At 46.1% G+C, this 25,925-nt stretch overlaps 1 protein-coding gene across 1 annotated transcript in view; it reads right to left on the minus strand.

Annotated features, from left to right (window-relative positions):
• The window catches only part of LOC144767611 (putative methyltransferase DDB_G0268948), a 342,613-nt gene that overhangs the window by 258,835 nt on the left and 57,853 nt on the right, over nucleotides 1-25,925 (minus strand). The window contains exon 4 of the mRNA XM_078651014.1: nucleotides 3,332-3,545. Coding sequence (XP_078507140.1) covers nucleotides 3,332-3,545 — 214 coding nt within the window. The remainder of the gene's footprint in view (nucleotides 1-3,331; nucleotides 3,546-25,925) is intronic.

Below are 25,925 nucleotides of genomic sequence, written 5' to 3' on the forward strand. Positions count from 1 at the left end.
GGAATTTTGGAATGTAATTAATGCCATATTCCTGAAATCATCCCTATACCTTAACCTAGATAGCCATGTGGATGAATATTTATGGGTGGCCTACTTTTCCAAAATATTTATTACTGGGAGTGAAAGAAGGCAACTGTCCATGAATAGTATTGGCTCTAATCCACCCGCGTTCTTACTTTAAATTTTTTAGAGGTTAAGGAAGCTTTTTCCCAGTGCACAAATAATAAGCTTGCGTTTGCTATGGAAAGCAGGGAGAGTGCACAAGGTGGTTCCCTGTTAATACGGAAGTTCGTCAGGGTTGTGTTCTCACCCCATTTCTCGTCTCATTTTACACCAATGGAGTAGAGGCCCCTTTATTAGATTTAACCCCTGATGTCCCAAAGATGAACACAGTCCACACTCCCATCCTCCTCTATGCAGATGATGCGGTCCTAATATAGAGAGCTGGTCTGGCTCTTCAGAAGCTCCTAGACTCCTTTGTTAACTTCATGCATAATCTAGTAATTATACAAAATGTTAGTGACGGGGCCGAAGGCGAAGAAAGCCTCAACATTTTGCATAGCAGGCCAGAGAGTGGCTCAGACAGATAAATTTTCCTACTTAGGTGTGAACTTCCGCTATCATGGTCCCAAATGGTGAGGAACAGGGGCTTCATGCTAGAAAAATGTATTGCTGCTTTATTCTCTTTTAACAAAAAGTTTGGCTCGAAACCCCTAGATGTTGTGAAAAGGGTATGTTCAAGTCCATAGCAGTAGCTACTTACGGAGCTGGTGTGTGGGGACATACTAAGCATGCAACCCTGCAAACAGCATAAGATACATTCTGGAAGAATCTGGTGGGCCTCCCTAAAAGATGTTCTAACAACAATTGCAATATTGCACTGAAAGTTCCCTACATATCAGACCATATATCCTTGGTCCCAATCCTTGTATCACAGTCCATATAGAGAAGAGATCCTGTTGATTTAACCCATCAGTTCATGGGGGACTGCCTTACTCTGGAACATGCACAAAATATCTCATGGCTATTGTATGTTAAAAATAACCTGATTTCCCTATGCCTAAAAACTATTTTTAAAACCCCAAGTACCTGCCAGAATATCTAAAAAAATCAATAAAGCATGCTTTTTAAATTATATGATGGAAAAAAGGAATCAACTCAATAGTTTTAAATTCATGATGCGAGTATATCGTGAGGGACCGCCACTAATCAGGGGGCAATAGTGTTATCTGACTTCCTTGACAAACTTGCACAACAGATTTTTACTATTGAGATTCAGGCTAAACTTAACTCCCTGCATGTTGGGTGACCTATATGAATAGGGTATCTTTACAATCGACATACATATTTTAATATTTTGTTTGGAACACCGCAAAAGGTATATTCTGCCAATCATGCCAATACACAATTTTAGACAAAGTAGTCCTAGAATGTCAATCTTAAAAATGCTGCCTGATCACTATGTTTGTTACTGTGTCGTATCTTTCTTATGCATGTCCCTAAAATCTAGAAGAATGCACATTTGCCGGAATTAATTATAGGTTTTCTTTTAGTGTTTTCACGATCGTTTTTAACTGGTTTTTATACTCTTTATGGAATTTCTGATGAATTAAATATGTATCTATGAACTGTTATGCTCTGTAAACACAGTTAAAATAAAGTGATGATGATGAACATCTCACTACTATTTTTTGTGTCTGAAAGTGATTTTGCATCCAACCGTAACACCATGGCCGTGCTGATTGTTCACAAAATGTGATTTTTGCGCATGTAAATGTGATATTTGCTTCTAGATGTCCAGAGAAAAGCCCCTAACACCCCCTTGATGTTACATCAATGGGGAATTTGTACCAAAATGCACTTTTGCACCTTAAAAAGATATGCAAAATTGTGTGATATGTCCTTTTGTGAATTTTTGAAAAGTACACAATAGGACATATTTATACAGGCATTGTGCCACTGGAGCGTCACTTTTTAGGATGCTCTCATTGCACAATGCCCTGCGCCATACTTACCAAAGCAGCACTTTGTAAATATTGTTACCTTTGCATGTGCGTACCTGCATAAAGCCACTCAATAGCAGGTGTTAAATGAGTGCAACAAGGATAAATAATTGTATTTCTCCTTGTTTTTGCTCTTTCTTTGTGTGCTGCATCTGCAGCACGCTTGGAAGGAGCAAATCGCCTTTAATGATTGTTTATGTGCAGGAAGGTGCCCCTTCTTGCACATTGGCAATCATCCATGCATCATAGGCACCATTGCACCATGGTGCAAGGGTGACTCTATTGATAGTAGGGAGCTTTTGTTCGAGCCAGCGCAAGTGAAAACACAGGTTAGCACCATATTCTTGTAAATACAGCGCGCCCCATTAATTCAAAAAACGTCATGTTTGTCATTTATTCCAGGCTAATTAAAGTTTCAACCGTAACTATGTTGCAGGAATACATGCTACACCTGCATGACCTTGCATGCCCCTAGATGCACTCCAAACACTGTGCATCTAGGGGTTCATTAAGAGACTTTGGCACAGTGCAGCGCTGTAAGTCACCTTGCTGTGCTGCACTGCATGATGGCTAGAGGGCAGAAATGCATCCTATTTAAGGCTATACAGCACATTCCTGTCATTTTTCTTGCACTGGCTCCATTTTTGTAGCTTAGTGCCAACACTGACACCCTTGCACCATGGGTTGCATGCAGGATTGTTTTTGTGCAGGCAGGTGCCCCTTCCTGCACAAAAACGATCCTGCACAAAAACAATCCTGGGAGGCATCTCCCTCTTTTATGAGCGCTGCAGAATGCAGCTCACATAAGAAGAGGAAGAAATTAGGAGAAATAGAGATATTTCTCCTTGATACGCCTCCTCCTGGGAAGGTGTAAGATCTTTGTGCATCCACCTAGTAAATTTACGGATAAATCAAAATCCATGGAAGTTGCTTGGGAACACCCCCATAATGACCATGGAATGTCTTCCAATGCAGAGTAATGCAATGTAGTGAATTGCTTGCATTGTGACACTCCAGATTTTTTAAGCCACTCAGAGCCCTGTAAAGTGGCCTTGCGTGGTTTCAAAAATCTGACTTAGAGGTTAGCATCATGCATGTACCACGTTGCCTGGTGGAAACGCGATGCAAATAAATAAATAAATAAGGCCCTTAGTTCTTTATTTTTTATGCAAGCCCAGGCACTTGCTAGGTACTTCTATTACCATGACTGTTCAAAAAAGATATGGGTTCTCGAACCTTAAGCCAAAAATCAAGATCTTTGAGGCTGCTTCCTAAGTCTGATGTGCGTATTTAAAATGTTGTCAAATAATAATTGTGTGATCACTCACCTCATTGAAAGCATGCGTTAAACTTTGAGAGCATTCTTTGTAGTAAAGATTATAATGTGGATGCAAAGAGTATATCGCCAGGCAGCCATTGGGTTTAAGGACACGATCTGATTCTTTTAAGAACTCCTCTGTGTTGAACCAGTGAGCAGCAACAGAAGTAGTGATCAGATCAACAGAGCTATCTTCGAATGGCAAATTCTCAGCACAACCAACTCTAGAGAAGAAGAGAAAAGATGGGTTCACTTATAAAACCTGGATTTCAAAAGTCGTACAAGGCGTGAGCTTTCAGAGACCTAACAGTGCCCTCTTTAGGAAGCTTGATATTTATGCATGCTCCAGCAAACACATCTTCACCACCTGATTATTGAGGAAGTCATGGGCACTTTGAATTAACATACAATTGAAGTCATATTAATTAAATCAATAATAATTCTGTATATTACTTGCAAGAAATGGGGCTAATATTTGAAAGTGGTGGAAGTCACACTCAAATAATGTCCACAATCCTTGTCAGGCTGAACAATAAAAGTCACTTAATGAGCCTGTGCTTACCCCTCTAATGGCTTGGCAGGAAATCCATTGCGGTAGTAATATATGACAAAAACATTTTTGCAAACTTAAGCTGACAGATACCAGCTAGAGTTCAATGACAGAACAGCCTCACAAAATAACCAAAACTGCACACCATACCACAAAACAAAACACTGCAATAATAGCAGCATTCCAAAACAATTCCAGGTCTTAGCTGCAAAGTAGGAGAAGGCTCTCCCGCCTGTTCTGTTTCTGCAGATACGGAGGACTTCTGCCAGGACGAGGTCTGAAGAGCGGAGGTTCCTCTTGGGTACGTGGAAGGATACTCTCTCATTGAGGTATTTGGGTCCGATATTGTTGAGTGATTTGTAGGCATTGTTGAGGAGTTTGAAGGTGGCCCTCTTCTCAACAGGGAGCCAGTGGAGGTCTCCTAGGTGTTGGGTCATGTGTTCGTGATGCACACTCCTGAGGATGAGTCTGGCTGCGGCGTTCTGGATGGTTTGGAGTTTGTGTAGAAGGGTTCTGTTGATTCCGGCGTATAGGGCGATGCCGTAGTCCAGTTTGCTGGTTATGAGTGCGTGGGTGAGGGTCCTTCTGCAGTCAGGGGGATCTATTTGAAGGTCTTGCGGAGGATGCATAGGCAGTTGAAACTGGTGGAGGTGATGGCGTTGATCTGGCGGTTTGTGGAGAGGGAGGAGTTGAGGATGATGCAGAGGTTTCGTATGTGGTCTGTAGGGGTCTGTGGGTTCCCGAGGGCGGTGGGCCACCAGGTGGAGGTGCAGGGTCCGGGGTGAGGACCTCGGTCTTCTCTGATTTGAGCTTCAAACAGCTGTCTTTCACCCAGGTTTTCACCTTCTTCATTCCTTCCTTGAAAAAGAGTCTGGTATCTTCAGGCTTCTTCGTGAGTGAGCAGATGAGTTGGGTGTCATCGGCTTAGGATACAATGCTGAGCCCATGCTGTCTGACAATGGCAGTGAGGGGGGCCATGTAGATGTTGAAGAACATGGGGCTTAGCGATGATCCTTGTGGTATTCCGCAGTTGATGTCGATGGGTTTGGAGACGAAGGGAGGGAGTCTGATCCTCTGGGTTCGCCGGTGAGAAAGGATTGGATCCAGTCAAGGGCGGTTCATTGTTTCCCCGCGGCATTCAAAGCTGTGACCTGTCCGAGATCAGAGGCCGGGAACTGCCACATTGGAGAGCTGGGCGTGGTGCACTATTTGGTCCAGCCCTTAGTGAACACAAGGCCGTAAATGTTTCTGCAGTCGGGCCTGTGGCAGTGGGAGGCAGTCCGAGTCCCGACATCCTGACCCTGATGCAAGTGTCTGTGGCCCGACCGCCCGCGAAGGACGGATGAGTGCTCATGCCAGTGTTGCGTGACCAGAGCCTGCGGCGGTGGCTGCAGTGGGTGGTGAATGCGTGTGTCCCGATCGGCCAGCTGCTGTAATGGTAGAAGACAGCCTCATGGGACGCTGAACGGCAGGAAAGACGGCACAGCTGCCGGTCTAGACTTGGACCACCGGCCTCTGAAGGGCTGAGGTTGAGGCTGTGCCTGAGGGGGTGGGCCGAAGCTGGCTGGGCGACCCAGCTGAATAAACAAACTCAGTGACCCAGTTAAATTACCGCTGGGGCAAAAGAAAAGGTCACAGTGGCCCCCATCTACCATCAATAAGTACGTGCAGTGATCCCTGCTGGTGACAGAGAATCATCATAAGTGAGCTGGACGATAAGGCTGGTCGCCATGGGGCAGAGGGGATTACCGCTGAGGAGTGGAAGAACGATGGCACGGCTGCCGGTCTGGACTTGGACCGCTGGCCTCTGGAGGGCTGACCATGAGGCTGTGCCTGAGTGGGAAAAGCTGATCTGGCCCTCTCCACCGCTGTGGTGGGCCAGAGACTGGCTCGGTGGCCCAGCTGAATAACCGAACTCGGAGCCCCAGTAGAATCAGCACTATTGTCACGGTGGGGCAAAAGAGAAGATCACATTGGTCCCACCAACCGACAACTTGTATATGCAATGACCTGGTATATGGGGCCTCCCCCGCTGATGCTGGTAACAGAGAAACATCATAAGTGAGCCGCACGACAAGGCTGGTCGCCTGAGGGCAGAGGGCATTACCGTTGAGGAGTGGGAGACCTGGAGTCTGCATGGGGTTGATCTGCCAAGGGTGCGAAAATGGCACAACAGAGTAGACTAGACAAATATGCACTGCCAAAGCGGACGGAACCCAAACACAGTGACAAGGGGAAACGGATAACTTGATCTGAGGGGGAACTCCTGGACTCAACGTTAAAAGATGTCATGGACGCCATCTCAGCTGTACACTCCTCCCTTGAGCAGAAGATGGACACAATCACGTCTGAAGTCATGCTGATCTGAGCTGACCTAACTAAAACTGGAAAGAGAGTGAAGCAAATGGAAATCGTCACTGCCAGCCTCATGGGAGATGCAACGCAAATGCAGCAAGCTATCAAGGACCTACAGACCTTTCACAAATTAGCAGAGGATAAACTGGATGACTATGAAGGTTGCACCGGAAGAAATACCATGAGGATTATAGGTCTGCCAGGTAGGGCAGAGGGTCCTGCCGTGGACCTATTTGTGGAAGAACTTATACTTCAACACCATCAGCATAAGGGGTTGTCTAACTTCTTTGTGGTTGAAAAGGTGCATAGAGTCCCTGGAGGATGCCCCAAACCTGGTGCGCCTCCGTGCGCTATGTTGGCAAGACTTCTACATTTCAGAGACAGAGATGCCATATTGCAGACGCTCGCCTATTAGCCCCCCTCCCTTGTAATATGAGAATTCAGAGATCTCCTTTTTTCCAAATTTGACCTCTAATGTAAAGCAGCAACAGCATTCCTTTCTGGAGGTGAAGAAGAGACTTAGAGACAAGGGACTTAAACGCACCATGTTATTTCCTGGCCAACTCAATGTCGAAGCCGATGGAAGGGTCAGGTTCTTTGATGCACCTGAGGCAGTTGCAGACTGGCTTGAAGGATGGAGAGATGCAAGGGACCATACAGCCCGCCAAGGAGCGGCCCGGGCCGGTTCATCTAATGACTCAATCTGATGAGCGTGTGGTGCTGGTAATTGATCTTCGCACACTGCCCAGCAGTGCCTTCGAACTGATGCAGCGGCTGAACATGTGTGTTGGGCGATGGTTTGACAGCATTGATTGATTGTCCTATATATCCTTTTTTGGTATTGGGTGTGCCTATATGGCAGGGCGCATCACTTTTTGGACTTAGGAGGTGCTTGGGGTGGCGAAGCTTACACCCCCTAGTATAGTTTGGGCGATAGGCACTCTGCATAGTTGAAACATGAGCAGTTCCAGGCCCACAGTGCACGGGAGCAGGGAGGGGGGGAGTTGGGGTGGAGTGGGGTTGTTCTATGTTCTGTTAAAGAGAGCAGTATTGCACATTACTAAAAGAGAGATGAGATACAAAATCTTTGCACCTACACATGGGGAAGCACTGTGATAAGATCTTTAAGCTCCTAAGCTGGAATGTAAATGGGTTTGGGGACAAAGTAAAGCATAGTATAATAATGCAATATATCAAGTGGCAAGCTCCAGATATGGTGCTTCTCGAAGAGATGAACCTGGTAGGTAACTCCTGCAAGGCCATGGGCAGATGGGGCTACCGGCTGTTGACCCACTCTGGTTTTACCGCGGGTTCCAGGGGAGTGGGTATCCTGATCAAGAATTCCTTTCCGATGTCAATACAACATACATGGACCGATGGGATGGGTAGGTATGCGGTGATTTCCAGGCAGTGGGAGGGTAAGACACTCAAGTTTCAAGTTTCAAAAGACCTTTATTCGAATTTCATAAAATTCATAAAAGTACCACATAAAAACAATTCATTTACATAACACATCATACAAAAATTCATGATTAAAATGTAATACAGTTTTGATAAGGCTAATTTCAGGGATTTTCCATCATTTTGCGCACTCGTATTATCAGTCTCAAGAAAGTGCTAGTGCGAAAAATTAATTCATCTGAATCCAGGGAAACCAACATTAAATAAGAATCCTCCAGCGACAATGGTCTATGTTTCCTAAAATATGGGGTTAAAAACCATTTGATATATCTTAGATAAATTTACAGGAGAATAGGAAGTGCAAATCATCCTGTGTGGTAACACCATCACACGGGCATGGATTATAGTCTGTGCTATGTCGATAACCCAAAGGGAAGGACAACAAAAATTTCACTGAACCCGCACTTAAACGAAACAAAAGTGATCTCTCCCAGTTGGTCATGGGTAGAGTAAGGTAGGGCGGGAGTGGTTGCCTACACAGTTCGTTTCCCATATATTTTGCAACAGTTGATTTTGGTAATTCTCTTCCCATCCGTTCAGATTTATAAAGTGCATACAGTGCGTGTTTAACCTCAGTATTGTCCTTCAGCTCAATCTTGGTGGGGTCGGAGAAAAGATTACCTCTGTCCACGGAGCTTAGTGTTTTAGAGACTCCTGCGAGCCATGGAATCACCATGTGTAAGGGTGGCTGAGTTGTTCCTCCAAACCCTAACCCAGAATAGTGCTGGTCTGGCTCTGATAAAATCACATACATAAGGGAGGTTTAATTCATTATGACAGATAAAATCAGAAGATGAGATTGGGGCGCCCAGTATTTTCCTGCAAAAACGACTTTCTTCCCATTGGATGCATGGGCTACTTCCCAACCCCCAAACCTCAGCTCCATATGAGGCTACTGGTAGGCACTGTAGTCTAAAACATTTTAAGATAGCTCTTGTGGCACCTATTTTCTTCGGGCGAGGCAAGCTCAAGATAGAATTGGTGGCTTTCGAGAACTTGCTCTTGGCGTGGGCCAAAAGCCCACTCCACGAGCCGTTCGCAGCGAAAACCAACCCTAAGTAAGTAAATATAGGCACGGATTCGAGTTTATCTGTCCCTATGTGTATGGTGTTGAGCATCCATTTCCCAGGGCCACATGACATGATAAAAAAAAAATTTAAATTTACACGCAGATGTAATCCCTCCATATATTGGACAAAGCTTTGAACAAGTAAACGGAGGGCATTTGGTGTGCGGGCCATAAGCACCGCATCGTCCGCGTATAGTAACACTGGTAGAGGTTTCCCCAGGATTATCGGTACGTCACTAGTAACTTGTTTAAGACTTCCGGCTAAGCCATTAATGTAGATAATGAACAACAGGGGTGCTAAAATGCACCCCTGTCTCACCCCCCTGCCGATATCAATAGCTCCAGAGACTTCACCACCCATTCCAATCCTGACCTGTGCTTTAAGATCAGTGTGTAGGTAGGCCAGGAAGTTAACAAGAGCCTCGTCTAGCCCGTAATTCAGTAAAATGGTCCAGAGTTTAGATCTATTCACTAAATCAAAGGTGGATGAAAGATCCATAAAAGCAAGAAAAATAGGAGATGATCGAGCAATGCTATACTTGTCAATTATCAATTTTAGGTACAAGCATTGCTCCACTGTCCCCACCCCGCTCCTGTATCCCATCTGACACGGGTCCAATAAGTCTGTGTCTTCAGTCCATTCAAGCACCCTGTTATAAATTACTCGCCCCGAGATTTTTAAGGTATTATCCAAAAGGGAGATCGGACGATAGTTGACTGGGTCCGACCTGTCTCCCTTTTTAAAGATTGGGACGATGGTGCTGGTTGCCCAGGTAGTAGGCATAGATACTGTTGGCAAGCTGTTAAAGATATTAAGAAGAATTGGTGCCCATAGATCTGGCCTGTACTTAATAATATCAATAGGCAGACCATCAGGGCCTGGTGCCTTGTTTCCAAGGCTCTCTTTTATAGCTATTTCTACTTCGTGGGCATCAATCTGAAGGCCACACAGCTGTCCTTGGCTGAAAGTCATCGACTCCTCGGGTGGTGCGGCATAGATTTTAGAGAAGTGGGCCTCCCATACACTACTAGTTATATTACAGCTAATTGGTGTTAGCTTTTTACCCATTTCTCTTGTTTTCCTAACTGCGGACCAGAAGGGCCCACTGCCCCCCAGATTTGCGCTGGCGACCAGCGACTCCCACTGTTCCGAGAGTAGTGCAGCCTTTCTTCCAGCTATTTTAAGTTTGTACTGTTTCCTAGCTGTCTGAACAGCCGTTATACACCTGGGTTTAGTAGTAAGTGCCCTTCGTAATTCCCTAGTTGCCAGTGAACAGGCCGAATCAAACCACCTTGGTTCTTTCCCTTCCTTTGGTAACGGCACTGACAGGAGAGTTTTTATGGATGAACACAATTTGTCAAAATCAGCAATTATCCTGTGGTGGTTACCGTCCATGGATTGGCAGGAGTTAATCAAGTGCGGGTATTTAGTTTGTACACTATCCAAAATTACCCCGCTATCAACCCCCCTCCATTTTAGTCGCAAACCATCAACCGAGGGTGTGATGTCCCTTGCACCATTTAAGTTCGTGTAAACCGAACTAGGGGCTAAATCCAAAGTTACTGTAAGTGGATTTTGATTGCCAAACGATGTCTCCATCACTGGAGCCTTTACTATACAATCTATTAAATGGGGCGACATAAAGATATAATCAATGGTGGAAAAATTGTCCCTACCTCTGAACGTAGGAGCATGAAAAGCACTAGAAGTGTGGCCTGGTCCCATGGCATCACCAAGGGTGAACTCAGTTAGTATGTTGGCTAATTCAATGCCCCTTCGTTCCGCTTGATCTAAGTGGGTCCTATCCTCAGTTCCGTAATTCTTTAGTATCTTTGCATTGAAGTCACCCCCAATTAAAATCCCTGACCCAACATCAGCCTGTGGGCTAAATTCCAGATTGTGTAAGGTCTTTGCAAGTGCCTCAAAGTTCTTATTAGGTACGCAGTAAAAATCATTATTATAAAAATTGATTAAATAAATCCGGGTCTTTAACTTGTATTCAAGAATTTGTATATTGAGATTCCCTCTAGACAAATCTCTAATTGTGCCACCAGCCAATATCTTAATCCCAATAAACAAACCGCCCACAGCTCGGCCAAAACTGGGTTTGGGCGCCGTTACACTGAAACAGTGATAGCCCTCTATGTGTAGGTTCCCAACAGCCCAGGTCTCCTGAAACATAACGATGTCTATGCCATCATTTATCTTGGCCCCTTGAGGATCTGAGAGCCTTGATTCTAGCCCAGCTACATTCCAGCTAAGAATTGACAAACCACGATAACTGGGATGTCTAGTAGGCTTGTTCCCAAGACTCCTCACTATGTTCACATCGGGTTCGGGCAATGTAGTAATTTTGTATTCATGTGTGGTTATAAGTGTAGCAGTGTGGTCATGTATTAGTGTTCCCTGGGTGGCGTTAGCTGGTGTTGTTAGTAGATGTTCTTCGTTAATATAGCCAACTCTTGGACAACCACTATTGCCGTCCATATCACCAGTTAATCTTTCCTGAGTTGTTCTATCTTCTACTGATAATAGATATCCCTTGTTGTCATTGCTTGTACCTATACTTCCAATGTTGTTACCTACCCTATGATCCAGTCAATCCTGCTCATCTAAAATTGAAAAGGCATATTCGAACCTATTATAGGTTGGGATATTAAATAGAGCCTTACTGCATTCTGATGCTTATTCTGATTTGGGGTAATTGTTGTACGTGACCTTTCCCTGTGGTCGTACTGGGGCATAGTGGGAAAGTGAGGGTAATACAACGGATATGCTGGCATTGGGGCCTGATGGCACTGGGCAGGGCCCTTCAGGGAATTGAGATCTTGATTCTGGTGAAAGAATGGAGACTCAATCCTAGTACAGAAATGTGGGTCCTGAAAAGGCACAACAGGATTATTCGCCATATTCGACTTAGGGGAAATCAAGTGTCTATAAAAAAAAAACAATGGGAGCAGGGTGGTGTTAAATTCCCATGATGAGGGCAGTGGTGCGTTAGCCAGAGTTTTTTCCGCCCATTGGGGGTTCTTAAAATTTACGATTATGCAGTCCCCCTCGACCTTTTTCTTCAGTGGGCCTACCCATCCCACTATCTGGGTATGAATGATCTACCTTGCCCCTTCCATTGGGAAGTTACAATTTGTAATTAACCAGTGTAGGGTCTTATTCTTAAGGGACGTGGGGGTTTCTTCTTGGTCCTTCCTAAGTTTGGGGACATTAACTAGGACCAGCACGTACGCCCCGCATTCAGGCGGCAGGCTGATGCGGGGAGGAATCTGCCTCATGTTAGTTGTCGTATTTTGGACGGGCTGAGCCCTTGGGGGATTTTGGGCAGAATTATTAGTTTGGCTGTTTGGAATCCCCTTGCTCTGGGCAGTATTTTGCCCCTTCCCTAACTTTGAGGCTGCTTTGGTCGCATAAAGATTAACGGTAGGATTAACAATAGTGTTTGCTGCCAGTTGATTGGCAGCGGTTCCTTTACATGGAGCTTGTGGGGTTTTGGGCTTTGTAGTTAAGGTTGGAGCTGGGGGGTTCTTGGGTTCAGGACATGTGGGTTTTGAGGAACTTGATTTGGGTCCCACACAAGTTGGCGCCCCATTGCTAGGAGTGTTTTTAATGGGAGCGCTTAATTCAGCTAGTTGCTTTTCAATGCGTACAAGTCTGGATTCTATAGGGGACAAATAGATGCAAAAAAGTTCACCCATTCTTTCCAACAGTTGATCATTTGCAGTATTTGCATCAAGTTTGTCCCCTGTGCCCAGCGGCATCCCCGAGACTCTACGCTTTCTATCTCTATGGTTACATTTGTTCCATCTGCATTTGTGTGTGAGTTAGCGCCCTTCCTGGGCTTTCGCTTTCGCTTTGGCGCGCTATGCTTTCTAACCTTAGACATACTAGGCTGTGTTGTGTGTTTTATTTGTTTCCGTATGGCACCCTCCCGCCTACCCCTTAATTGCCTTGTACTATCTACAACTGCTTCATATGGTGTAGGATTGATGAGCAGGTCCGGGGACCTTTCCAGTTCCATGCTATATTCTGAATCTGAGTCTATTAAGGGGTTCGATGCTGATAAATTAACCTCATTTGATATACTGTGAATATCGGCACGGACATCAATTGTAGGTCCAATATTAATATTTCTGGCCTGAACTGGTGTTCTTGCCGATGCAATGAGTCCAAGGGATGATCGTTTTGCTCGGGCTAAATCTTGCGAAACCCTGCGCTCCAGGAGTGAGATGCCCTGATCTATGGCATCATTGGCTCTTATTATAAAGTTATCTATTGGGCCTATCACTGGAACCCCCTCAGCTTGCTGTTTTGCTTCTACTGCCCCTAGTAGACATAGTGTTTGTTTGGAAGTGTTTATGTTATCACAAGTAGGCTGTTACTCAATTCCAAACAAAGAACAAAAGGTGTTATACTGGGCTTGGACCCTCCCACTCTCCCCGCTAAATGGCAATGATGACAAAGGGATCCCCTGTAGGGAAACTATTGCACAAAAGCGGGTGAGTCGGGACAAACCCAATACCGAGGTAAGCGCAGTATAGGGCACAAGTACAATACGGAATATGCAGTGGTTATATTCACTAAGATGTGTCACCACCTGTAACTGTAAGGGTAGGAATTGGGAAGATGCGAGAAGCAATATGCCGTACAGTGGAGTTCGCAAGGGGCAGGGTAATATATACACAAGTCTGCGTTATTTCCCTCATGTGGTAGGTAAAATATGTAGCTGTCCGGCAGTCAATCCAGATGAAACGAAGATTGTCGGAAAGACGTACCTTGGGAAGACCGACAATATCAGTGTTAGGGGGGTGCACCCGGCCCGGCCTCCTCGACCTCTGAGGACCTCAGAGGGCCCGCCCTTTGCCCGGGCTTCGCCCGGCGTCGGCTCGCGTCCGCAACGCGGAGGGAGCTTCCAGGATTTAAGCGCCTCCGGGCGCGCTAGCCCTCGGGATGCGTGGACGGTGCCGGATGTTGTCCCAGGGCTTGCTGGGAGCTGTAGTTCCCCCCAACTGCGGCCGTGAAGCTGGAAACAACGGCGGCAGGGGGAACAAACAGCGTCAGGGCCCCAGCAGCAGGTGAGGGAAATTGTGTCCGCCTGCTCCCCTCCTCAGCCCGGTATCAAACAGGTCCCCGCTCCTTAATGGGAGCTTCCTGGATGAAAGCGCCTCCGTGCGCGCTAGTCCTCGGGATGCGTGGGCGGTGCCGGATGTTGTCCTAGGGCTTGCTGGGAGCTGTAGTTCCCCCAACTGCGGCCGTGAAGCTGGAAACAACGGCGGCAGGGGGCACAAACAGCGTCAGGGCCCCAGCAGCAGGTGAGGGAAAGTGTGTCCGCCTGCTCCCCTCCTCAGCCCGGTATCAAACAGGTAAGACACTCACTCTGGTGTCAGTGTATATCCCGCTGGGGCTGCAGGGCCAATCTTTCAGTGACCTGGGTAAAATCGTGTAGTCATTCCCAGTAGGCTCTCTAGGTATAGGAGGAGATTTCAATTCAGCTGTGTTGGCCTCTCTGGACCGCTCTCCCCCTGTACCATCAGCCCCTCACAGGGTTGTCTCCCAGACTTCATTGAGGCCATGGGCTTTGTGAATGTGTGGAGAGTGTTCAACCCAGATCGCATTCAACATACTTTCCATTCTGGGGCACACAATAGCCTATTCCGTATAGACTACCTTCTCAATCCGGTGCCCTAAGGGGGGACCATCAGGGAAATCAGACACCTTGCCCGAGGTATATCTGATCACTCCCCGCTGTGGGTAGAAGTTGTCATTGGTGAGAAGAGAGTGGGACGGTTGGCGCCTATCAGCCCGTGGTACTTCAGAAACCCAGTGGTTAAAGACAGAGTAGTAACAGCTATAAAAAATTACTACCTAGAGAATAAGGAATCAGTGAGTTCATCCCAAACCCTATGGAAAGCCTTTAAAACTGTAGTGCATGGTCAGGCACTCTTGCTGATAGCGCGGGTGAGGAAAAAAAAGTCGAAGTGACTAACTTGCTTGGAAGAGGAAATTCCACCTCATGGAAGACGATGGCGGGGAACCACTGACACCAGACAGTCTTCATGCCCTGAAGCTTAAACAAACAGAATATAAAACCATAGCTACTGACACGGCCAAGTCAATGAGTTGAGACAGAGAGGGTAGGCTCTATGACCTGGGGGACAAGGCTGGGGAAACTATTGGCATGGCTGGATAAAAGAGAGCAGGCGAGCAGACTGGTTCCGGAGCTGCTAAAGGGCTCAGCGGAAGTTATAACAGACCCACCAGAGATCGCTATTGAGTTTGCGGACCACTATGGCTCCATCTATAGCGCAAGCACTTCCTTAACGGAAGAAGACTCACAGGATCTGATCAGGGACATAAAACGTCCATTCCTAGACATAGATACCTGCTAGACAGCGATTTTACTAACGATGATGTTGCTCAAGTGATTAGAAGCCTCCAATCCGGTAAGGCTCTGGCCCCCAACGGCCTGCCAACAAGCTCTACAAGATGAAGCCAGATTTTCTTGCCCCAAATATGTGAGCCATGTTTGAGGAAAGCCTAGACTTGGGGCTGCTCCATCTAGATCAGCGGGTTACCACACTGATTAATATATATAAAAGTGGCAAACCCAAAGGGCAATGCTCCTCCTACAGGCCCATCTCACTATTAAATGTTGAGCCCAAAATACTCGCAAAAATACTAGCCAGGCATTTGGTCCAGGTAATAGGCAAACTAGTGCACCCTGACCAGTCGGGCTAAATGCCCCACCGTAATACTGCTTTGAACCTAAGGAGGCTGCATTTCCCTATATGCGGGCAACATCCTGCTTTATCTCGCCTCCCCTAACCCATTGCTCTGCAGAGCACTGGATATATTCACCAACTTTGGGAAATACTCTGGGTACAAGATCAACTCGTGAAAATCACTGATATATGTCCTTAGTGGTGAGCCGCCTCCACTGCCTAGAGGGTATCCTATGAAGGAAGCAAAAGAGGGCTTCAAGTATTTTTGGAATCTATATCACTGAAGATCCCAAAACTAGCTATGATCGAAATGATTCCCCCTGCTACAGAGACTAAAACAAGATGTGACCCCTTGGAAGACCCAACCGCTCTCATTATTGAGGAGGGCGGCATTATTTAAAATGATGTCTCTGCCATGTTTTCTATATGTCCTCCACAATTTCCCAGGTTCAGTCCAGCTGAAATGTATTAAAATGGTGGAAAGCCTTCAGATGGAGCTGCTTTGGGATGGTCGCCCTCGCATAGCCCTTCCCAAGTTGGTTCTAAATTGTTATGATGGGGGGATTGGGCTACCAGACACAAGAAAGTATTACTGGGTGGCCCACTTAGCAGCTATAAATCAATGTATGTACTGTCAGTGGGACGACCTAGGTTACAGAATGGATATAGGGTTATTACCGGAGGGTACCTACAACATGGCTCTCTATTCCAGGCCCAAAAGATTATCACTTATGGGGCAGACTGGACATTCAGTGCACGTGTGGTACACAGTAAATAGAAGCCTGGGGTGGAAACAAAAGTTCGCAATTGCTACTCCCTTGTAGGACTCGGAACAGTTTGGCACCCTGAGGGGTTCAAGGGGATTTGATAAGTGGGACCTGATAGGGCGCAAGAAAATAGGTGACCTATGGCAGAAGGGAGAAGTGGTCTCCTTCACCACCCTGCAACAAGAATACAAACTGGCCAGCACCGAATACTTTAGGTATTTACAGCTGAGACATGCGCTAACGTGGCACTTACAGAAAGGGGGTATCCTCCCTGATGCCTTGCTGCTGGAAGACAGGCTACTTGATGGGTACCTAAAAACAAGAGCAGTGTCCTTGACATATAAAAAGCTCGACCCTCTCAAAGTGATCTGGGAGCACTCGGGGAGCAATGGGTTGGAATTTGATGACGTTGAGTGGCAAGAGGCAGTGGCATCCCCGCGGGAATTTGCAATCTTCTTCAGGCTGTGCCTGGTCCAACTGAAAATCCTCCATAGAATTTATGTCACGGGGACTCAGTTTGTCAGTATGGGAAGGGCGGATGAGGGCATGTGTAGGAGACAATGTGGTCAGGAGGGCACATTTATGCATATCCTGTGGGAGGGTGTGCATATACTATATACTATATATATTGGAAGGGGGTACACGCCTGCCTCAGTGAAGTTCTTGGATCTGTGGTGGAGAACAAGGCTAAGAGATGTCTTCTAAATGTATGGGAGCCCACAGATTTGGGTACCATATATGGGCCACGTTGGGACTGATGGTCGCAAAAAGGAACCTGCCAGGTTGTGGGGAGCCGGAACACCGCCCAAACTTATAGATTGGAAAGCAGACATGTATTGGTGTCTGCTGTGGGAAAAACTGTGTATCTTTCTAGAGGGTGCCCCAAAAAGTGGATTGACATATGGAGCAAATGGAATAGCTACTGAAGTAATATCTGTGAACCCCCAGCTGTTCTCTCTTTGGAAGATCCTTTAACACAATAAAGATCATTACATTGCTATTTCATATGACATATCATACAATGACGTCAAGTGTGACTATAATCATGTAACATGTCCTATCTCATCAAATTGTGAATGGAAATGTCGTCTTTTTGCTGTTTAATAAACAGATTTATAAAACAATGAAGAACAAAGCAATGCAATAAAAGCCAAACACAGAGAGAACCAAAGAAAATTCAACACACAACCACAATGTAGCAGTACACCAATATAGTATAGCACAATGACAAAACAAACATATAAGTACAAAAGAACAACATGTTGAACTAAAAGCAGCACTACAGCACAGCAACTTACCATCACAACACAATAAAACAATTGTTAACTGTTAGACCTGGCATCATTGGCATGAGTCTCTCCTCCATTTTTTCTGTTTGCCTCCTCTGTTTACGATGTTTTTGCTGGTATATTGCTTTGGGCACTGTGCCACTGCTGATCAGTGCCACAGTGCAAGTGCTCCCTATGTGAAATTGATGTATTGATTGGATTCCATGTTTGGCTTATTTGGTTTACTGTCAGTCCCTAGTAGAGTGCACCAGGAGTGCCAGGGCTTGTAAATACAAATGCTGCTAGTGGGCTTGCAGCACGTGTTGTGCCACCCACAGAAGCCGCCTGCTATAATATGTCTAAAGGTCTGCCATTGCTAGACCTACATGCAGTCTGGTACTGTCACACAGACTGCGCAAGTACACCTACTTGCCAGTCCCTAGACATTCCCTTAACTTCATGTTAGTCACCCCTATGGTAGGCCCAAGGGCAGGGTGCATTGTAAGCATAAGGTAGGACAAGCCTGACAAGGTTGGCATGTCCTAATAGTGAATTACAGCCATATTCGTTTTCACTATTGTAAGGTTACCTGCTCTCCATCAGTTAGAATGGGCTGCCAGGATTATTAATGCTATAATCCTAGCGGGCTCGGGGAGCATGGTGCAATGACGAGTTTGGTATCCCTGAACTCAGGGTTTAATAACGCATCCGTTTGGGTGGAATGGTTTTTGGACTCTGTGTTTGAAAATAGCACTTTTAGAAAGTAGCTATTTTCTTGTCTAACTGTTTACCGGTCTCTGCTGGTTCTGGTGTGCGTGTGACAGGAGCTAGGTGGCTCCAGAGATCTGAATGAGTCAGTGTGGGGTGAGTGGGGCTTTTGCATTGAGAGTGGGGGAAGAGTAGCTCCTGATAGCCTGCCCTGCCTGATACAATGATGGCTCCACCCCCCTACCAGGCGACTGATGACTCTGTGCCTGCCGGGGACTTTCCGGGCCCCACCTCCTACCGGGCGACTGATGGCCCTGCCCCTGCCAGTGACAATGCTGGTTCCGCTCCTGCTGGGCGGCTGAAGACTCTGCCCTGCACAGTGAATAGGCCAGGTGCCTCGGCCTGGCAACACCCACAACAAACCCAAGATGGGGGGAAATTCCCCTGAATGGACAAAGGGATCAAAGCCAAAAAGGGGTATAGGAGAAGGACCCCTGAACCAAGAATTCAGATCACTTCTGACAAGGAAACCTGAACCAAGGACAAGAAGCCTGCTGATCCAAGGACTTGCCTACCCCTTCTGCCAGTGTGCTGTTTGTCGGGGAATCCTGCAGTTGCTTCTTTATTTTTGCCAAGGAACCAGGAGAGAGGAACTGAGTCTGTACTCTCAAGCTTTGCCAAGGAAAATCTCCAAGGGCTGGAAGAGTGCCAGCCTCCTGTTGAAGTCACAGGGCCAAAGGACTTCACTTATTTGCTAAAAGTGCTTGTTGCTGGAACCTGAAAATTCAGCACCTCTGAAGAATCCAGCAATCCCGACGCCGACGGACGCCGACGGATCCAGCCCGACATCGTGAGTGCAGCTCCCGTGTCCCGCACCTCCGACGCCGGCCGCCGGGCCCGATCGACGCCAGTGAGTAGCGAGTTCAGCTCCAGCTCCAAGTGACCCTGTGTCGACGCCGCCGCTGATCGCATCGAGGCCGAGCCCTCTCGACGCCGTGAGCGCTGCTCACTCTTGCAACATCGACATCAACGACGATGCCGTATCCTGCTTCACCTCGTGAGCGCTGCTCCTGCCTGACATCTGTCGACGCCGCTGCAGATCGCCCCGACTCCGAGGCCCGATCGACGCCGAAGACGCGACGCCGGACCTCTCGACGCCGCTGATCATCGAGTGCTTCACTTTTCCAAGGTACTGTGTTGTGGGGGTCTGTGCGACTCCGGGCTCGACGTAGTGCTCCTCACGGTCGACGCCGAACCTTTGGATTAACTTTGCCTCGACGTCGTGTGACCCCCGTGCAGGTTACATTGTTGCCAAGAACTGTGTTGTAAAGAAGAAGAGTTGCTTTTGTTACTAATGACTTTGTGCTAAGAAGAAACTACGCTTGAACTGTTATTTTTCCTTCCAAGAGTATTTATTAAGATTGTGGTATATTTTTGTCGTTATTTGGTCTTGTGCTAAGCCTTATATAAACATCCTTATTTTTATAATACTACTGTGTCGTGTACATTTGTAGTGTATTCACTTTATTACTGTATGTGGTCATAAATGCTTAACGCACTGCCTCTGAGATAAGCCTGTCTGCTTTGCCAAGCTACCAAGGGGGTGAGCAGGGGTTATCTAAGTGTGTGATCCCCTTGCCCTGACTAGAAAAGGTGTGTCCCTATTTGTCAGAAGTGTATACCTCTGCCAACTAGAGACAGCCGCTTCTAACATTAACCAAAACTAAACAACAAGTATACCACACTGCAACAAAACAATAACATTGTGTTTAGTTTTTCTGTTGAGTTGATGTTGTTGTAGTGTGTAGTTGTTGTGTGCAGGGGTTCATTCCTACACCAATGACACTCATATCCACATTCAAATGAGATCCAAATGTGTCACATTTATTATTCTACAAGATTGCCTGACCTCCATGAATGGGCGGATGGCAACTAACTGGCAACATAAAATAGTGCCAAGATAAGGATCATATCGTGGGCAAACAAACCCAACTTTTAGCTCAACATCTCACAGACCACCAGAGAAAGTAATTAGCACAGGCAGATTCTGTCCACACCCTTTACTCTACTATGATCAAGCCTAATTATCGTCAAATTGTTCTATTGTGGGGCAACCCTCTGACCCTAATTTTAGCCACCAAAGTCATTGACATGGTACACCCGGGTAATTCTAAGCCTTACTCTAATCAGGATATGACCAAAAGAAAATTCTTAATACTGTAGTGCCAGAATAAGTGCAGATTAGCGGAAAATAATGACACATTTGTACTTGAGATCCTTGTCTTCCTGGACTTTCATGCATACAGTGCCTGTGTAGTAGTTTGAACTGCCATTTTGACCTGGGAAGTAAACCCTCTTGCCAGGCCCAAACCTTATTTTAATACATATAAATCACCCTTAAGGTAGGCACTGGCCAGCCCAAAGGGCAGTGTGCAATGTATTTTAAAAGTTTGACATGGCCTTTATATTTTACATGTTGTGGTAGTAAAAATCTCTTAAATTCCTTTTTCACTTCTGCAAGACCTATTTCTCCCATGAATTAACATCGGGATTACTTTATTACATTGTATTAGTGTAATTACCAATTGGGAAACAATAGGTATTTGGAGTTTGGGGTCTTGGGACTTAAAATCTAAAATCACAACTTATGATAAAGTCAGATTTTAAGTTATAAGTCTGAAAAACCCACTTTTAGAAAGTTGGCATTTTCTTACTTTAACCATTCTGTGCCTCTGCTTGTCTCTGAATACACGTCTGGGTTGGGTGACAGCTGGGCTTTGTGTATTCCCTCTAGACAAGGGGTGGGTGGTAAAGTCTGCTCTGTGGACAAAGTTAGCATAGTTTTATGCACTCTGTCGGAAAAATTCTGCCAAATGCAGCATAGTGCAGATTTTCTTATGCGCGGCTCACCAACATTAAGTTGCCAAGCACGAACAAAAAGAAGATGAGTACTAGATCATCTCCTGGTAAGAATTCTCAATGTGGATGGTCACGACAGAAAGAGGTAGCACAATCGGGTGTGTCTTGTGTTCCTTTTCCCTTCGATTTTACTGTATGTGACAAGCTCCCAGGGCTTAAAATCAGTGAAAATAGCATGACAAACTGGAATTCTGTGTTCACGAAACTCTGCAGAATCTCAGTGAGTTTTTAGGTAACTTCTAGGAATTCCATGAAGTTAAACTCCTCCCACTTTACCCACTCATCCTCTAGATAGCCCCATACAAAGGGAGCTTAGGTGTGCCTGATGGTCCATTCACATCCTGATGGGCTGTCACCAGGCTGATGGGCCATCCCGGGCAAAATGCGAGGGAGGACATGACACTTGCATAGGGTTGTACCTGTCCAGACACAAATAGGGGCTGTGCCTGGCTCGACCCAAAGAGCTGCATATCCCCTGTTGATTGTCTAGGAACTGGGCAGGAAGAGCAAGGACTTTTGCACTTCACAGGCCTCTCTTTGAAGTCTCCCCAACTTCAAAGGCACAACTGGTTATAAGTACTTGATTCCTGAAATCAACAATTCAGTACACTTCTGGACCTAAGGACACTCTGCCAACCATAAAGATGGCTCTTCTGCTGGAAAGACTGTCACTATGCTGGGTTCTGCTAGATTCCTGTTCTGCTGTGCCTGCCCTGATGCCTGCTTCCCTCCTTGCCTGATAGTGAAAAAGATTGGGCCTGCAGTTCTACATCCCTAGAAATAAGTGACTCGAAGGGACATGAAAGATTTCACCCAACCCTGCTACATCTTCTAGACTCCGCCAACTCTGAATCCTGCTCTGCCAAGTGGTACCAATCGAGTCCTGGGCACTTGGAAGTGGCTGTTTTCTGCAAAAGCAAGACATCACCGTTCTTTAACCCTTTGCATGCTCGTGACAGAACCATTCCATCATGAGCCACGTTAGCACTGTGCTGGTGACGGATTGGTTCCGTCACGGCCCGGCCGCCTTACCTGTGCGGCATCAATTTCGCGCCTGCGCGTTCTATTGAGCTGGCGAGGCTGTGACGGAACCATTCCGTCCCAAGCACAGCGCCACCATGGCTCGTGATGGAGTGGTTCTGTCACGAGCATGGCGGCGCCGCGCGGCCCCCCTCCCCCTTAGCGCCGCAGCATAATTACTGCCGCGGCCACGGGGTTAAACTGAACTGAAGCATCTCGCCTCAACGCTAACACATCACCATTCCCGCTGCTCTGAACATTTCACCACTAGGGATTCAACAACAATGCAACTCCCAACTGTGCGACTCAGAACTGATGCATCACCTGCAATCCTATTGATCTCGACAGTGATATATCCTGCAAGAAGGCACTATTTTCGGCGAGTCCTACATGGCTCCGGTATTCAAACCAAGCTCCATTGCAGTTGGCCTGACTATTCAGATTTGATCCTGTACAGGAGGCTCAGAAAACCAGAGTGGAATTCTATATGTTTCTAAGTCCTACATTTCAAAATATTTGTTATAAATTCATAACTAAGGGCCATATGCATCAACATACCCTTTCGCGATTTCTTAATAGCGAATATTAAGGAATCGCTATTTAGAAATCGCAAAATGGTATGTATGTAGAAAATCGCTTTTTTTAGCGATTCCTTAAAATTCCTTAATTTCAATTAGCAAATTGCTAATCGCAATTAAGGAATAATTTCCCATTCATTTCTATGGGTCAGGAGGCCCATAGGAATGAATGTGAAATTATTCTGAATTTGCGATTCACAATTTGCTAATCGCAAATTCAGATTAATTTCAAGGGTGCAGGGCTGTCTCAAGAACACCCTGATGCACCCCTGAAAATGACATGTGTGCGCATATGGCGCACATACATGCCCTAAGGGCATGTATGAGCGTCACATGGCACCTTTACAAATTGCATCAAGTGCATTTGTAAAAGAATTCGCAAATTACCACCAACTACAAGTTGGTGGTAATTTGCGATTCCCTAAGGACATTTTGGAATTTTTCATTGCATCATACATTGCATTTAAGGAATCGCAAAATTTGCGATTCCTTAACTTCAATCGCAAAATAAGGAATGGCAAATTTTGCGAATCCTTATTTTGCACCTAAATACTTTCATACATACCATTTTGCGAATATGGGCTCGCAAACGCCGAAATTCTGCGGATTTCGGCATTTGCGAACCCATTTGGCCTTGATACATATGGCCCTAAGGCTTTACTATCTTTCTAACTTGCTTCGGATTATTCTTCTGTGGTGTTTTCACTGTTTTACTGTTTTAAGTATGGCACAAATACTTTACACATTGCGTCTTAAGTTAAGCCTGACTGCTCTGTGCTACGCTGCCAGAGGGTGAGCACAGGTTAAATTAGGTTGTTTATTCTACTTATCCAGATTCGGATTGTGGTTCCTGCTTGACAAAGTGTTATACCTCTACCAACCAGAAACCCAATTTCTAACAGGGTCCTTCTGCAACAGGCTATGTCCCTACAGACACTGAATGGGGATAGATGCTAGTTGTACTCACTCAGCCTACATGTGTGTCCATGCTAGTGCGAACATGTTCACATGCACACAACCATGAGCCTAATACTACGTCTGTGTAGAAGCGGACCTTACTTTAAAAAGCAGACACTGGTGGTTAGTACTTCCAGGTCACTTTATCACAGCTTACAGTGAGTGAGACCCAAGTAATGCGACTTACCCATATTGGAGGTCTGAAATCTAGGCAGTCATGAAATCAGAACTAATTAGGGGACCTACGTCTCACCCAAAGTCTACATATATATATATGTATATATATATATATATATATATATATATATATATATATATATATATATATATATATATATAGAAATATCTTCTCCCTCGAAAAAGAAAAGGCAGGAACCCAGGGGAACAGGTTGGAGAGGCTTTAATGTTCAGGATTCCGCTCCAGTGGTGGCGAATGCATTTCGGTAAGAACCTTCCTCAGCGCCCAACACCAGACCATTATAACACCGTGTAAGTCTTTCTGGCCGCTATTTGAGTGATTCAAATACAGGTCCGCTCCTCCCCCGATGACGATAGCGTTCACCTGTTGCAGTTTCTTCACATCTCAGAACTGCAACACCCATAATGCCTTGTGGAAGCAATGCAGGTAGGTAACATTTTCGGGGAGCGATGGTCAGTTGAATATTGCGGTACCTCAGTGCTTGCAGACACGATGACACAAATCGCCGACTTCCTGAACACTCGGTCTCCCCTCAGGTCCCCCCATACTGCCACAGCCACAGATGTCAGGAGTCAATTATGCAGGGGCTTGAATGCGGACAGCAGTTAGCCCGAGAGAGGTGCAATACCTCAACTGTTCGCCTTCTCCTTCCAATAGGGCGGGTACCATATTCAGTCCGCAGCCAAACAGGAAGACTGGCCGTGAGGCTTGCCAGTTGTAGTCTGGACCCAAAAGCGTGGCAGGGGTGTCCTGTAATGCGTTGCTGGCCAGAGCATAAACATTAGAAATAACTTCTCCCTCGAAAAAGAAAAGGCAGGAACCCAGGGGGACAGGTTGGAGAGGCTTTAATGTTCAGGATTCCGCTCCAGTAGCGGCGAATGCATTTCGGTAAGAACCTTCCTCAGCGCCCAACACCAGACCATTATGACACCGTGTAAGTCTTTCTTGCCGCTATGTGAGTGATTCAAATACAGGTCCGCTCCTCCCCGATGACGATAGCGTTCACCTGTTGCAGTTTCTTCACATCTCAGAACTGCAACACCCATAATGCCTTGTGGAAGATATGCAGGTAGGTAAAATTTTCGGAGAGCGATGGTCAGTAGAATATTGCGGTACCCCAGTGCTGGCAGACACGATGACACAAATCGCCGACTTCCTGAACACTCGGTATCCCTTCGGGTCCTCCCATACTGCCACACCCACAGATGTCAGGAGTCAATTGTGCAGGGGCTTGAATGCGGACAACAATTAGCCCGAGAGAGGTGCAATATCTCAACTGCTCGCCTTCTCCTTCCAATAGGGTGGGTACCAGATTCAGTCCATAGCCGAACAGGAAGATTGGCCATGAGGCTTGCCAGTTGTAGTCTTGACCCAAAAGCGTGGCAGGGGTGTCCTTTAATGTGCTGCTGGCCAGCGCATAAACATTAGAAATAACTTCTGCCTCGAAAAAGAAAAGGCAGGAACCCAGGGGGACAGGTTGGAGAGGCTTTAATGTTCAGGATTCCGCTCCAGTGGCGGCGAATGCATTTCAATAAGAACATTCCTAAGCGCCCAACACCAGACCATTATGACACCGTGTAAGTCTTTCTTGCCGCTACTTGAGTGATTCAAATACAGGTCCGCCCCTCCCCCGATGACGATAGCATTCACTTGTTGCAGTTTCTTCACATCTCAGAACTGCAACACCCATAATGCCTTGTGGAAGCAATGCAGGTAGGTAAAATTTTCGGGGAGCGATGGTCAGTTGAATATTGCGGTACCGGAGTGCTGGCAGACACGATGACACAAATCGCCGACTTCCTGAACACTCGGTCTCCCCTCGGGTCCCCCCATACTGCCAAAGCCACAGATGTCAGGAGATAATTGTGCAGGGGCTTGAATGCGGACAGCAATAATATATATATATAAATATAAAAGAATTGAACATTTAGTATGGTGTTTTCATATTTTAGTGAATAAAGCAAAAATTGGTGAGCACATGTCAAACACTTATGCCCAGAATATCAAGCCTTGGTCTAACA

Source organism: Lissotriton helveticus, chromosome 7, assembly GCF_964261635.1.
Source record: "Lissotriton helveticus chromosome 7, aLisHel1.1, whole genome shotgun sequence".
Classification (NCBI taxonomy): domain Eukaryota; kingdom Metazoa; phylum Chordata; class Amphibia; order Caudata; family Salamandridae; genus Lissotriton; species Lissotriton helveticus.